This window comes from Anas platyrhynchos, chromosome 1, assembly GCF_047663525.1.
Source record: "Anas platyrhynchos isolate ZD024472 breed Pekin duck chromosome 1, IASCAAS_PekinDuck_T2T, whole genome shotgun sequence".
In the NCBI taxonomy this organism is placed as follows: Eukaryota; Metazoa; Chordata; class Aves; order Anseriformes; family Anatidae; genus Anas; species Anas platyrhynchos.
This window is the reverse complement of record NC_092587.1, coordinates 129567585-129581230: the sequence shown is the minus strand read 5'-3', so window position 1 is coordinate 129581230 and position 13646 is coordinate 129567585. Positions and strand designations below refer to the sequence as shown.

At 35.6% G+C, this 13646-nt stretch overlaps 1 protein-coding gene across 4 annotated transcripts in view; it reads left to right on the top strand.

Annotated features, from left to right (window-relative positions):
• The window catches only part of OFD1 (OFD1 centriole and centriolar satellite protein), a 30676-nt gene that overhangs the window by 15740 nt on the left and 1290 nt on the right, over nt 1–13646 (top strand). For all 4 annotated transcript variants that reach the window (XM_027447807.3, XM_027447803.3, XM_027447794.3 and 1 more), the window contains 6 exons: nt 1436–2047; nt 2998–3130; nt 7173–7273; nt 10792–10911; nt 11828–11979; nt 12955–13128. In XM_027447807.3, the coding sequence (XP_027303608.2) occupies nt 1436–2047; nt 2998–3130; nt 7173–7273; nt 10792–10911; nt 11828–11979; nt 12955–13128 (1292 nt within the window). The remainder of the gene's footprint in view (nt 1–1435; nt 2048–2997; nt 3131–7172; nt 7274–10791; nt 10912–11827; nt 11980–12954; nt 13129–13646) is intronic.

Sequence of the window (13646 nt, the reverse complement as noted above, 5' to 3'; positions counted from 1 at the left end):
AAGTTTTAAACATTTAAACATTTCAAGTTTAAAATCAAAATCGATTTAAAAGACCGGTTTAAAATGCAGCCTGATTACAACTTTCCTTTCTTTCAGAAAGCAAGCATATAAGAGGAAGGGAAAGTGTTCCTCCCTGATCATTTGTGTATATATATATACTTATACATACAAAGTGCTTCTCACCGTAGTGATAAACACTTGCATTTTTATTTATTGTCCATATTTTTGCTCAGCGTAAAGACATTAAAGTTTAGTGATATCCTAATCACATTTTTCCAGGGGGGTGAGTTGTGTTTTAATGCATTTTGATTGTTGAGTGTTCATAATAAAACTAATCAGTTTGAAATTGTATTGCATATCTCACAATTCTAAATCTAACTTTTAAACAGCTGTTATCAAAGCTAATAACTTAAGCACCTTGCATAGACATTAAGAAGAAAAAGGTGCTTTGTAGAGCAATTCAGTCTGCTGAAGAAGTGGAGTTCTAAAGGTGCCTGTGAAATTCATATCAAGTATGATAAATTTAAGTTTTGGTACATATCTTTTATTTTAAAATATGGAATTGAATTCTGCAATGATTATACATTAAATACATTGCATGTTGCACTGTAGTTCAGTGTATGCAATACTTTATATGATTGTTTAGACCAATATGTATATATCTTCATATGTGTTATTACTCTCAGTACCATTTGGAATTGGAAATTCATCAGTATCAAAACAGCAAATATATTAAAAGTTAGTGACAAAGTATTGCATGGACATTCTTTTTGCAGCAGAGTTAAGGATGTCATTGAAGAAACCATTTAGGTAAAATGAAAATTACGTGGTCATTTTGCAAAAAAGATGCAGACCTGTAGATGGGTCTTTTGCTTTCAAAAAAAAACAAGTGCAAACCAGGCAGCAGAAAGCCCCCAAAATTTCCATTTAACTGATAATTTTTGAGGAATACTTATAAAATAAAATAATAATAATAGTAAAAAACCAAAACATTACGTTATTACATTTATGCTACGTTACTTTTTCCCAAGTTCTTTTTGATCTAAATAGAAGCGGACTTTTGGCCTGCCCTTGTTAAATGGTGTCCATCACCCATTAACAACATGATTGGATATAATGTGTCCAGGGTGGTGGCATTTTTATTATTCTTTTAAATGTGATTTAAGAAAGAACAGTGTTAGATTTTTTAGTAAGCCTGTATTTTTCAGGTAGGTTTTTACATGAAATAATTATATATACAATTAATTAATGTCAATGATAACTTGCAGCTATGCAACTACATAAAAATACACATTTAAACCAATACATTAAACTCTCAAAATTTAAATAAATTGCAGGTTAAAATCATTTTGATCAAATAAGAATTCAAATGCCACATTTTATTATTTCTGTTCAGTCTCTGTCTTAACTGTCACTCATGTTCTTGGTCATTTAGCTTTGGAAAATGAAGTGTATCGGAACCCCAAGCCTTCCCTTGTTGATCGTTCTGTCATTGACTTCCTTGATGATAGAATTGTACCTCATGATATTTATGTGGACAGCACGTTCCTGAAGAATCCCGTTATGAGTGATGTCGTGAAGGGAAATGCTGTGCCAAGAGTTGGCTACCATCAGCAGTTGCAGACGCGCAGCGCTTCTCCAGATTCTGACCTGGAGTGTATGGCACAAACCCGGGCTAGAATAAAGGAACTAGAAAAAGAGGCAGAGTATTTGGAAGAAGCCTACAGAAACTACCAACGCAGAGTAATGCAGGATACAGCTGCAAGCAGAACGCCGAGAAAGATGCAGTCCCCTTTACTTCTACAGTGTGCTGTTGGTAAAGCCCCCTTGACTACACAGCATGAACTTTTAGAGGATAATCCTAGCTCCCAGCATTCCCCTGTGAGCAGCCCAAGAGGTGAAAAATACATTGGAAGAAATGGGCAGCCTGAGGGCTTTAAAAATCCTTCAACGCCACCACACAAGGGAATACCTTCTTCAAGATGCCTTTCTTCTACTCCTGTTTCCAAATTGGAAAGAGTTCTTAGTAATAAGAAACTTTCAGATGGTAAGTTATGATAGCTAATATGGGACGTTTTTGGAGTTGTGCTTATTGTTCCTCTTGCATGACTGGAACAGTAAGATTTAGCAGGGATAGTCTTTCCCTCATTCATTATTTGCTAGGGGGCAGGAAAATTGCAGAATCACAGCAAAGCTGAGGCTGGCAGGGCCCTCTGGGCTCACCTGCTCCGAGCCCTGCCCAAGCAGGGACACCCAGAGCAGGCTGCCCAGGGCCAGACCCAGGCAGCTTTTGGAGATTTCCAAGGAGGGAGAATCCACAGCCTCTCCATGCAACCAGTGCCAGTGCTTGTTCACTCTCAGAATAAAGACGTGCTGTCTGATGTCAGAGAAAGTCAGAGACAAAGTGTTCTAGCTGTTAGGAGTATCAGTTCTTTGTGGAAACAGTCACTGAGGAAGTATATTAAGCACATACTGCACTTAATTCAGGTAGCATTAAAGAGGCGACTATTCCATATTATTGCAACAAGTGTAATCCTATGATATGCAGAGATTCTTTTAAAAGCTGATATTCAGTATAACTACTTTGGGACATTATTAAAACTAGGTAATTACAATTAATTATCTATATTCTTCTCTTTTCATGTAGCTATTTTAGTTGCATATGCACATGTGGCATGAGGACTGCTTCATCTGGCTTCTGTTAAATTCTTACTTTTTAATATATATTTTTTAATTCTCTTTATATGTGAGTCACCAGCAGATTTGAAATAACAGGGTCTGCTGTTTGAACAAATGTGCTGTTTTCATACCAGGTCCTACCCTGTTGGAAATAACCAGTACAAGAAAATTCATATTTAGCTGTATAGGTCTGGATGTTAAGTTCCCTACAGTGGCAGTGTGTGCATAGTGCAATTATGCACATGTTGTGAAAACCAGTCTTATCTGAGTAGTAGGATAAATACTGACTAATATAAACTATGTTTTTTTGTTCTGCAGAAGCCAGTGACTTGTACCTTGCCTCTTCCGAGCATAGTGTTGACCAGGTGCTTTCTCCTATTTCAAAGCCACACATCCTTTCATGTTCTGAGTCTGTTTCTTCCTCACCATCCAGTCACAGAGAGAAAATCAGGTAATGTCATTTACAAAGCAACATTTTTATTATTAAAAAAACAACAATAACAACATACATCTGTTCATGGTGATAGCTCTTTTAATAACTCAACTAAGCCATGATTCTATAAGTTAAAACTGTTCTAAAGAAGGGTAAGGATTTTCGTCTTTAGAATATTTTCTCCCATTTCTAATCCCTTTCCCTTTTTTCCATGTAAAACTTTTCATGTGTCAGTGTTCTGAAGAACTTTTGAAACCATTGGATGCTGTTACCTTAAGCAAGGTGTGGTGCAGATCCTTGTATTTCAAGAGTGCTGCAAGTTGTGCAGTGCTTGAAATTTGTTATGTCAGTTAGACCTTCAGTCTTACGCAGCAGATCACATTCAGACATCTGAATGAAAGTTTTGTTGCTTACAAATTAATATTCAGTTAATCACTAATTTTGGAAAGCGTGCTTTCTAAAAGTAAATCTGTGGCATGCAAGTCAGTTGTTAAATTCTGCATAAGAGCTCTGAAAACTCTTGATTAATAAGAAATTTTATTTTTTAAATGTGAGAGGAATGTGTGTGTGTGACTTTAGACGTGGTAATCTTTATGGGTAGGTTCAGTTCAGCCTGGCAGGTAAGGACCTTCACTATCAAGCTCTTTGAGGTATATCTTGGTGTCCAGTGACTGTGGACCATCTGCCTGTAACATGCTGCAAATGGGAAATGTGAAGTGGCCAATGACTTATCACATGGTATGTCTTTGCCCTTTTGTGAATTAACTCAATGTGAACGTACTTTTAGCAGTTTGCTTTCATGAGCTCTATTGGGATTTAGCAGTTTTGATTCTTCCAGTAGGCTTCTGTGTCATCCGTATATATATATGATCCTGATAAGACTAGTGAGAAGTCCTGCTGAAGTTGTGGACTGACTTGAGAACAAACTTCATTTCAGAAAACAATGTTGAGACTTGAGAGGGGTAAACTTCATGTTTCAATGACTTGAAATTATTTTTTCAATGACAAACTCATCACAAATTCCTGTCCAAAGTAGTGATAATCTCTCATCTATCCCATATCAAAGCAGTCTTTTTGCATATGCTTGATGTCCAAAAGCTGTCGACGTTATATCTGATACACACAAAAACATTTAATAATAATAATAAAAACCAACAACAACAAAAACCTACCACCACTAATTCATTGAGCAATTCTTGTTCTCTTCCATTGTGTCTCTGCTTTTCACATCAGTGACCTTTCCTTTGCTGATTGAAACTCAGTAGTTTCTGATGCTTGTTTAAGAATGTAAATCAAGACAGCTGTACATTTTCACTTCAGTAGCAAGTTGCAATGCTAATGTTTTTTCTCTGAAAAGTATGTTCCTTTGCCTGTATAACTTCTTTCAGAATAGAAATCTACAGTCTCCCTTGCATGTGGAAAGGAGATAGGTAGCAGAGCTTTTCTTATTAACTATGCGTTTTAACATCTATGCTGAGAAAATGAATAACTCCAAAAAAGTAAGCTGCACAAAAGTATCTTCTCTTTGCTCACTGTATCTCCTATTTCCATGTATGAAATTATTCTGTTATCAATGGTTACTATTGCTTTCACTCTCCAAGACTGAGAATCTTGAATAGATGTCTTCAGAAAAAGCTTGAGTGTTTCATATATAATGTGTTTTTTTCCTAGGAAAAGACACTTGAATCAGTCTTAACCTGCTAGCCATCATTCTAGGTGTGATGGTTGAAGAAAGATGGTTTGTTTTGGGCAGCTCTATCAGGCATTCACAGGGCTTTATTTTCTTGCTCTCCAGTCCTTAATGCACATTTAATGTAGAGAGGATCTCTGCTATCATTAAAATCTGGGGAGAGCCTTTAAGTTCTTGGCCTTGAAAAGAAGCTGTTGGGTTTTCTAGAAACTATGAGATTAGTTCTGCCTTAGCTTGGTGTCTGGCTTTAAGTGGCTGTTTTCTTTGTCTATTTGTTCCCATTTCTACAGTATGCATCAGATTTGCTGTGTTATGACAGAACTTACAAACTGAAGGTTGTGTTAACCTGCATGTTAAGGTATTTGGGAAAATGCTTCAGTGCTGTGAGGGAGCATACTTCTTGGTAGGATGTTGTGTAGTCTGAGCTTTACAAAAGGGAATAAATATGCTGTGGGAACAGTAAGCAGTATGAGCAAGTTGTGCTACAGAGAACAGGCCAGGGACTACGGGTGGTAGTTGCTTTCCTGAGTTCCTCTTGACAAAGCAAGGATATATAGTCCCAATAGCTTGCTTGGACTTGCTGCTTTCCCAAGACTTTCTTAAAAGGGAAAACATTCTTTTGTTGAGCATTTTGGAATTTCTTGTGCCTTGGACTGTTTTTTCTTGCACAAAATATTTGAGAAATGCATGTGTGGGCTTTTCCAGTTATTTACTCTCATTATTAGCAAATGCCACATCATTGATGTGCATTGTGGGATTAGTTTATGACCTGCAGATTTTAATTGGCAATGGGAATTTATGTGAAAAGGAAAGAAAAGAAGATGTTGTAACACCAGTAAGCCATTAAGCTAGGCCTCTGTCAGTGGGGAACAACAATTGCTTCTGTGACTAGGAGATCCTTGTTTATTTGTGTTTGAAAATATGAGTGGTATGAGGGAAGCCAATAAATACAGACAGGAAGACTAGAGTTAGGAAGGCAGATTATTATCTAAACCATTCCTTTTTCATGTGGGGCTGAAGAAGCTGATTGTGAAGGTTGTTACCAGCTTTAGGCTAAAAAGTTAATTTTAGACATTAATAAAATAGTAGAGGTCGTTTTTTGACTCTCACAGTCACTTTAAGTATAACTCTTGCTATTTATTTGGCATTGATTGGCACATCAATATTGTTTTATGGAGCATTGATGTAAGGTACTGTCCAGGGTTTTGTCCTCAACTCTGACAAAACAAATTTGGAAAATTGCTTGGAAGTACACGTGTGTGATGGACTTAATGATGCAGGGCTCTTCCTCTCTTTGCTAAATCCACGGCAGTGTACTGAGTGTCTTCCTAGCAGTGTTACAGGATACAGCATTGAAGAATTTGGCATGCATGTTCTTGAGACTAAAAACATGGACTTCCAAAAACCTGGAGTTCCACCTACTTTGCCATGTTAAACTTACAGGATGTTTTTTTGCCACTGATGTTATCGAACCATCCTTCTGAAAATGCAGATCTATTTTTTTTTTCCCAAACTTGCTGTTTTTATTGAACATGCCTCATTATTGGGGTATGTCTTTTTGTTTTTGTTTTTTCTCTGTTTTCGCCCACATGGATGTCTTGAATTGCTTAGAAATTATAAACACAAACATATTTATGGAACAATATACACCAGCAACAGCTGGTGTGAAGTAAGCTCCTTTATAAAGAGCTGCTGATGAATTCGTGACCTGTACTATTTTTCTATTCTGATTCTGGTCACAGTTTAGTAGCAAGGTCACATGGTTGATATTGTTCTTTCACATCATCTTTCTGATTAGATAAACGGGGATTTAGAATGAGGGCACTAACCCCATTTTTCATAGAACCCAGATTTTCACCCCTGAATATATGTTTTGCCAGACACCTAATCCTAATACATTTCAAACACATCTGTTAAAGTGACATGAAAGGGGGAATTAGATTAACACAGAGCCAAAAAAAGCAATTTAAAAAATTTCAGTTGACTGTGTGTCACACTTTGTTGTATTTCTCGTTTTTTTTCTTTTTATTTATTTATTTTTCCTTATTCCTCTAAATGCCTTTTGAGTGTGTATATTGTTTTAATCTAATAGCTTTATGTCACACATAGGCCTTGGGGAAAGGCTGCAGGGGCAGCACCTTATCAGAGTGATAGAGCTGTCATTTGGTAAAAGTTAGAGAACTGTATTTAAATACCTTGACTTTGGAGGCAGGAAGTTGTAACATTGTACTTGTATGGGTTTTACATTAGGTTTAGTTTGTTGCTGTGCATGTGAGTAAGCCTTGTATTTAAATCTCTGGCAGCTATTTGCCTAAATGATTTAGTGTTTGTATTTATTCAAATTATTTACTCTCTTCCTTTGTCTTCCAGACTTCAGAATCAACAAATAGATAACCAAGATTTCAGCAGTAACCCCAAACCAGAGAAGCTACTATATGAGGACCTTGAAGAACACGTTTCTTCACTTGAATGTAAGCTTTAGTGCATTTTAAATGGTTTATTTGACACATTTGGATTAACAGTTGGAAGATAATTGTCTTGACAGGATAAGGCTATAATTGAAGAAAATAAGAAGAAAGAAACTGTCTCAGGTGATGAAAGATTATTTTTCTTCATATTTGCATCTTTAGAGGAGAAGGATATGGAGAAATAAGTAGACACTAAAATCCATTTGGTTCTGAAATTTGGGAACATACTTTTTGTTCAGAAGTCTTGCATAACCTTGTTCTGATTAATGCATGTAGGTCTGACAGTTGCTTCAGAACGTTTTAAAATGCTGTAGGATTTTTTTTTCTTTTTAAAGCAAAGTGTACAAGTATATGAACTAACCCGAGGCCCTATTATACATGTATTTGCTGCATGAAATAAAATCACAAGGAGTGTTTTTGATGGACCAATACCAGAGCAGCGTTACCAAGCTGTAGCTGTGAAGATAAATTTCTGCAGCAATTAGTACTTTTGTTGATTTTTCCTTCTGTAACCAAGGATTAAGTAGTGTTACAAGTTAGAGGTTACTTCAGAGTATCTTAGAGTGCACTTGGAATGTATGGTTAAGTTACTGAAATGTGAATGTATCTTTTTTTTTTTTTTTTCCATCTCAGAGTATTTTATTTATTTACATTTCTTGGTCTAAATTGCCTGAGGAATTCTGGCATTATGTTGTGTTTTATTTTGTGTGCTACAGAGATATTTCCTTTTTTTTTTTTTTTGTATGCTGGAGTTAGGCATGCAGAGTCAGTTTTAGAAAATTTTGCATGTAAGTAAGGTACTGTAAAGAAGAGGATTATAAAAGTTTATGTACTTTATAGAAGACAGAAATGGAAAGTTATTGGCTTTATTTCCTCGTTTTTCAGCATTTGAATAAACCATTAATGGTAGGCCTGAGCAGCTTTATCTCTCATGAAACTGTGGGTTTAAAGTAAGTGGAGTTATCAATGAGAAGGATGTGAACAGCATGCTTTAAAACCTTTCTCATATCCAAATTTTGTTACGTCTGTAAACTCTTGAGACTGACAGAGAGAGGGGTCATACATCATTCATGAATTCACAGTTGGTGAGGCGCTGATTATTATATGGGAGAGAGAACAACTGAGTTTGAAAAAAATACTGCGAACTGGTGAGTGTTTTCCTGAGTCTGTGACTGGCTTGTTCCTTTGGGTGCAGTTCGGTCATATGGAAGATGAAGCGATGCCCCTGCTCACTCTCCCGAACCCGTGAGAATGCAGCAGTCAGTATTTTAAAAACAAACCCACCAAACAAGAAAGCTATTGTTTGTGTACACAGCGAATGTGCTGTTTGTTACTCTTCAGCGATAACTAGTGGAAGCTGATGACTGATCTATGCATTTCTCCTTGAAGTTTTACTCAGTACATTTTTATTTTAATTTACCTCATTCAGTACTCTTTTTATGAGCTTCAAATGCATTATTTTAATGTGAACCAAGCCTGTAACCACTAATGGTTTCTACTAATCTCATATTTTGATTGGATTTTGATTCATTTGTTGACTTTCACATTAGAGACTTTTAGGAACACATTAAATATTTCAATTTTGCTTTCTCACACATATGAATAGATTGGCATTTTCTTGGCAGTTAGGCCTGAGTAGCTGCTGTGCTCAAATAGCTTACCACTGTATCATTTACTGACATGCTGTAGTCAGAAGTAATAACTGTAAGAGATTGCATATACCAATGATTTCTAAATTAGCAGTACTTTACTTGATTCAGACTGCATCAAAAAAACCACATTCTCATTATGTAGAAGGAAATCAGAATGGCTAAAATGGGGAGAAGATAACGCAGGAGAAATTAGGGGGAGGAGAAGAATGTAAAATCTAAGTATATAGAGTATAATGAAGGAACGAGAGAAGGAGAAAGGTTGATGACACTGGAAAAAACAATGGAGGGAAGGAGATACCACAGAATATGGTGTATGGGAGATACCAGAAAATATGGAGAGTCTTTAAATCCTACTGAGTGAGCTCTAGCAAGAAAAGATTGGGATTTCTGTTGGCAGTTATTGCTTTTAGTTACGTGTTCATATTAAGGATATAATGCATCTCTTGCTGTCCACCCTTATGTAAAGAAATGAAGGTGTATGAAGTGTTTCCTTTTTTTCTTTTTACTTTGCAAAATGGTAAATGTAAAAATGGTTCTCACTATATTGTTTTGTTTATTTGGTTTTCCTGTTTGTGTGGTTGACAGGCTTTTAGAAGTTAGATATAATATTTAACAGGAACCTACTTGTGGTAGGAATTTTTTGACTGTTTAAATGTTACATACATGTATGCCTTGAAACATATTCATGCTTCATATGGAAATAATTTTGGTGTTGAAAACCTTATAATTTAAACATAAATAAAGGGGAAAGAGAGAAAAAAAGGAAAGTTGTCTTTTAAGCATGATAACCCATTATTTTGGTCTTATATAAAACATACGTAAAATTTATTTGCCTAGGCAACCTGGTAAGACTTCTTGCTGCTATTGTAAGAAACTGAAAACTTCCTCCTAACTGCTAGATTGGTAGTTTGGCATAACTTCTCTATGATAACTTCATCTGAAATTCCTTTAAAAGAATTTGAATCGAAGGGATTTGGATCATTCTGAGAGAGAGACTGGTTAGTCTGGGTGTCTTGTTTATCACCATACAAAATATTTCAGTTTTTATTACAAAATAGAAAGAGAAATGCTGGAAGCCTAGATAATATTTGAAGGATGGGGAATTTGTATTCTTAAATGTTTACTCAAAACTGAAGGAGATGCATAAAGTATCTGTTCTATTTTACACTACCTGTCTGGAAAATGGTTCTGTGTATTTTGCGTTGGCTGCCTAAAACTCTAATGTCTGCATTTGACTTCTCATCTCCTTCTGCTTTCTTCCATAACACTGGGTTAACAGCAGTTTGCATAGTTTGCACATAAATCATTAAGAAGCAGTTGAGTGTAATAGTGATGATCACAGAGGAAGTACAGTATTATTTATTTTTTTAAAAATTCAGAGCCGTGGTTGCACAGATGAAAATACAGTGTAGAATATTTGATTTAGAGGTATCCATCCTGTGCACTGAAGAGGGCAAGGATCCTAACAAAGAAATAGTGTGTGATCAAGTAATTTAAAGGTTGTTTTATGTGCATGAAAGGGATGAGTTAAGCTTGGACATGTAATTTTTCTGTGATCTTTATCGTGATTATGTAAAGAAATGAAAACATTTGGTTTTCTATTGTATATTTATTCATGATTCTCTTTTGGCTCTTTAAACAGATGTGTTCCAATAGCTAATTTAAAAACTAACAATTCTGTAATTAAAGAAGCAAGCACAGCCTGTGATTCTTCATCCTCAGGGAAATGGTCAAGTTGGAAGGAAAATGCTCAATTAGTGCTTATATTTATGAGTTCTAATTCAGCCATTCCCACACTTTGTGTCCATTCCTTTGCTCCACTATTGTAATTACAAAATAATGAAGCCATTGTTCAAATTTCTTCTCCAGATCAGGGGGACATTCCAGAGCAGTGTGAAAGTGATGTCTTGCATCCATCTGGGGACATTGTCAATGAAAACCATGTCACAACCACTATGCGAGCAACAGCCACTTCGCTGCAGGACTTGAGTGAGTTTTCAGCTCAGAAACAAAAGTGAATGCTCTTTTTAGATGTCACATGTGTAAAACAAAACCCCAAATATTTAACATTCTGTAGGTATATACACCAAAGTGAATGAAAACTTTTTCCAAAAGTGGTAATTATGTAATTAAGAAAAGAGAATGTTTTCTTTTGCTTTAATGCACGAGGATGACTTTTTCACCCCAGTTTTGTTTAAATGTGTTTTTAATTTAAAGACTTTTAATAATGCTTCTCCCACCCCCCACCCTGGCCCTAGCTCTTCACCCAGCCTCTGGAGGGAAGATTCTGATGTTTCTTTTCCCCTTCTTTAAAATGATAATTAAACATTGCCTCTGTTCTTGATAGAAGTAAGACCTGAAAGTTTTTATTTTGAAGCATTTTCTATACTGCATGCCTGGCTTTTATTTATTTATTGATTGATTGACTGGTTGATTCAGTTTGTAAACTGCATTGTCACAATGCTGATTTAATTCTTTGGATAGATGAGAATGATTTCAGTGCAGTGTGTGTGGCTTTTCTACTTTGCTCTGTATAGTAGATAATTCTTATTTAGAGAGAAAAAAATATAGCAACATGAATTTAAACATAATAGACTTCATGAGAAAGTTTGTGCTGGAAATAAGAAATGCAGAGAGATTTGTCAATTCCCTGGACTCTACTTTGTCTCTAGAGTTCAACTCTTAGGCAGTCATATACCAGACTGAAATGTACTGAGGTGGAAAGAAACATTGCCAGATACATAAGAAAAACACCAGTATATGTATTATATGTATATATATTTCCAGTTGTTTTTCATTTCCTTTCAATGTTATACAGGAAGCTGTTACTTATTTGTATGCTACCATAGTAGTTTACTGAAATATCTATAAATTATGTCATAGATGTTGAAATAATTTTTCACAGCTGTGTTGGATCAAAGACATGTTGAAGAACAAAGTAAAGAAGACAAAAACTGTGAAGAGGAAAGGAGAACCAGAGAAGAAAGGAGAGAGAGAGAACAAGTGGAGGCTTTGGAGAGAGAGCAAAGCGAAGTGGAACAGCTTGAGAAAGAGACGGTGATTTAGTATTTTAATTTCTGACAGTAATGTAGCTTCAGAGTGTGATATTAGTTTAGGATTGCTGTGTGTTAAAATAGATGTTGGTTAAAAATAGATTTTATGCTTTTTTTAGGTGAAAGTAGTAAAGGCTAAGTTATTTTAAGCACTTGTATGATTAACCAAAGAGTCTTGCTAGAACTTCCTCTTATGCCAAGTAACTTTTTCCCTGGAAATGGATGCTTTTTATTCCATGCTTCATGTAACTGGAAGCTACAGTTTTATGTTAAGAAGTTAAAATGCAGATGTTACCAGGCTATTGGAACAAGCTATACATTTGCTCTGGTCTGGACTGCTGTGAGTGCGACATCACCAGAAAATGTTAATGTCCACCTGTTCATTAGCTTTTATGATAGTATTTAGGGTGGTGGGTTTTTTTGTTTGTTTGTTTTTGTTTGTTTGTTTGTTTTTTGAGCAGAAGTTACAAGGAGACTCTATGGAGTTTGTTTAAAACCATTTGAGCTGGTGTAGCACATGTTGAAATAATGTTCGGGATTTTTGTGTACTGTATAAAATTTGGGTTTTCTTCTCTCCCCTTTCTTCTTCCTCTTCCCACACTTAAACCTTGTTTAATTCAATTCAGTTCTGTGGTACTGATCATGCTGCCCTTCACACTAGCAAACGAGGCCATTCAAGAAACTTGCATACCTGTATTAGCTCATCTTCAATTCACGTGTAGATCTAGCCATATGCAGAAACCAGGATTTCAGTCCTCATGGCATTTCAGGCATACAAACTGATTGGATTTCTTTGGCATGACACTCCTGAATTCAAGTGATAACTTAACATTTCATCTTGAACCACATGTAACAAGTTTAATACTGTTTACACTGGCATATTTTGCCAAGTTTAATGTTACATCCTGCAAGTATTTAGGTATAAAGGCAGTTTCATTGATCTGATCGGTATTTAATTTTGATTTTTTTTGTTTTAAAGTGGATCCAAGATTCAATGAAAATAGATGAAGAAAAAGAAGAGGGAGAAAAGTTGGAAAATGGTAATTCTGCTGCTGAAGATATTGTAAAGGATTCTGCTCCAAATCCATTAGAAAAATACGTGAAAATAATTCAGCAGAGAAGAGAGCAGGGAGAGCAGGAACTGGCACACAAGGTGATTATTCTCAAAACTGGGCCTCCCAAAAGATTGTTTGAATTGGTGTCTTGCTAACTATGCTTACAATGAAAATAATAATCTCTTTTATTTTTTTTTTCCATTAAGAGCCTTTAACGTAACAACTTGCAGAAATGAGTGTTTGGATTTGTATTGCAGAAATGTGTTGATTCAAATGTGTGGGGGTTTTTGTTTGTTTATTTTTCGTTAGGTACTCTGACAGTATTTAAACAGAAATATGTCCTCATTTTTTTTAGTAGTCCGCGTTTATAGTATTTTGAGATCCTAATTAAAATACATCAGTTTTAATCTATACAGGTTGATTTGTGTTCCAGTAACACAACTGATGAAGTTGATAGAATATAATCTGGCAGGATGGAAAATTTGACCTTAACGAACAATTACATGTGTGAACATTACTTTGATGACAGACTGCAGCATAGTTTTATTCAGGCATTGTCCAAACCCATTTTTCCAAAGCTTCATTATTCTAGATGAAGTGCTTCATTTCTAGAAAT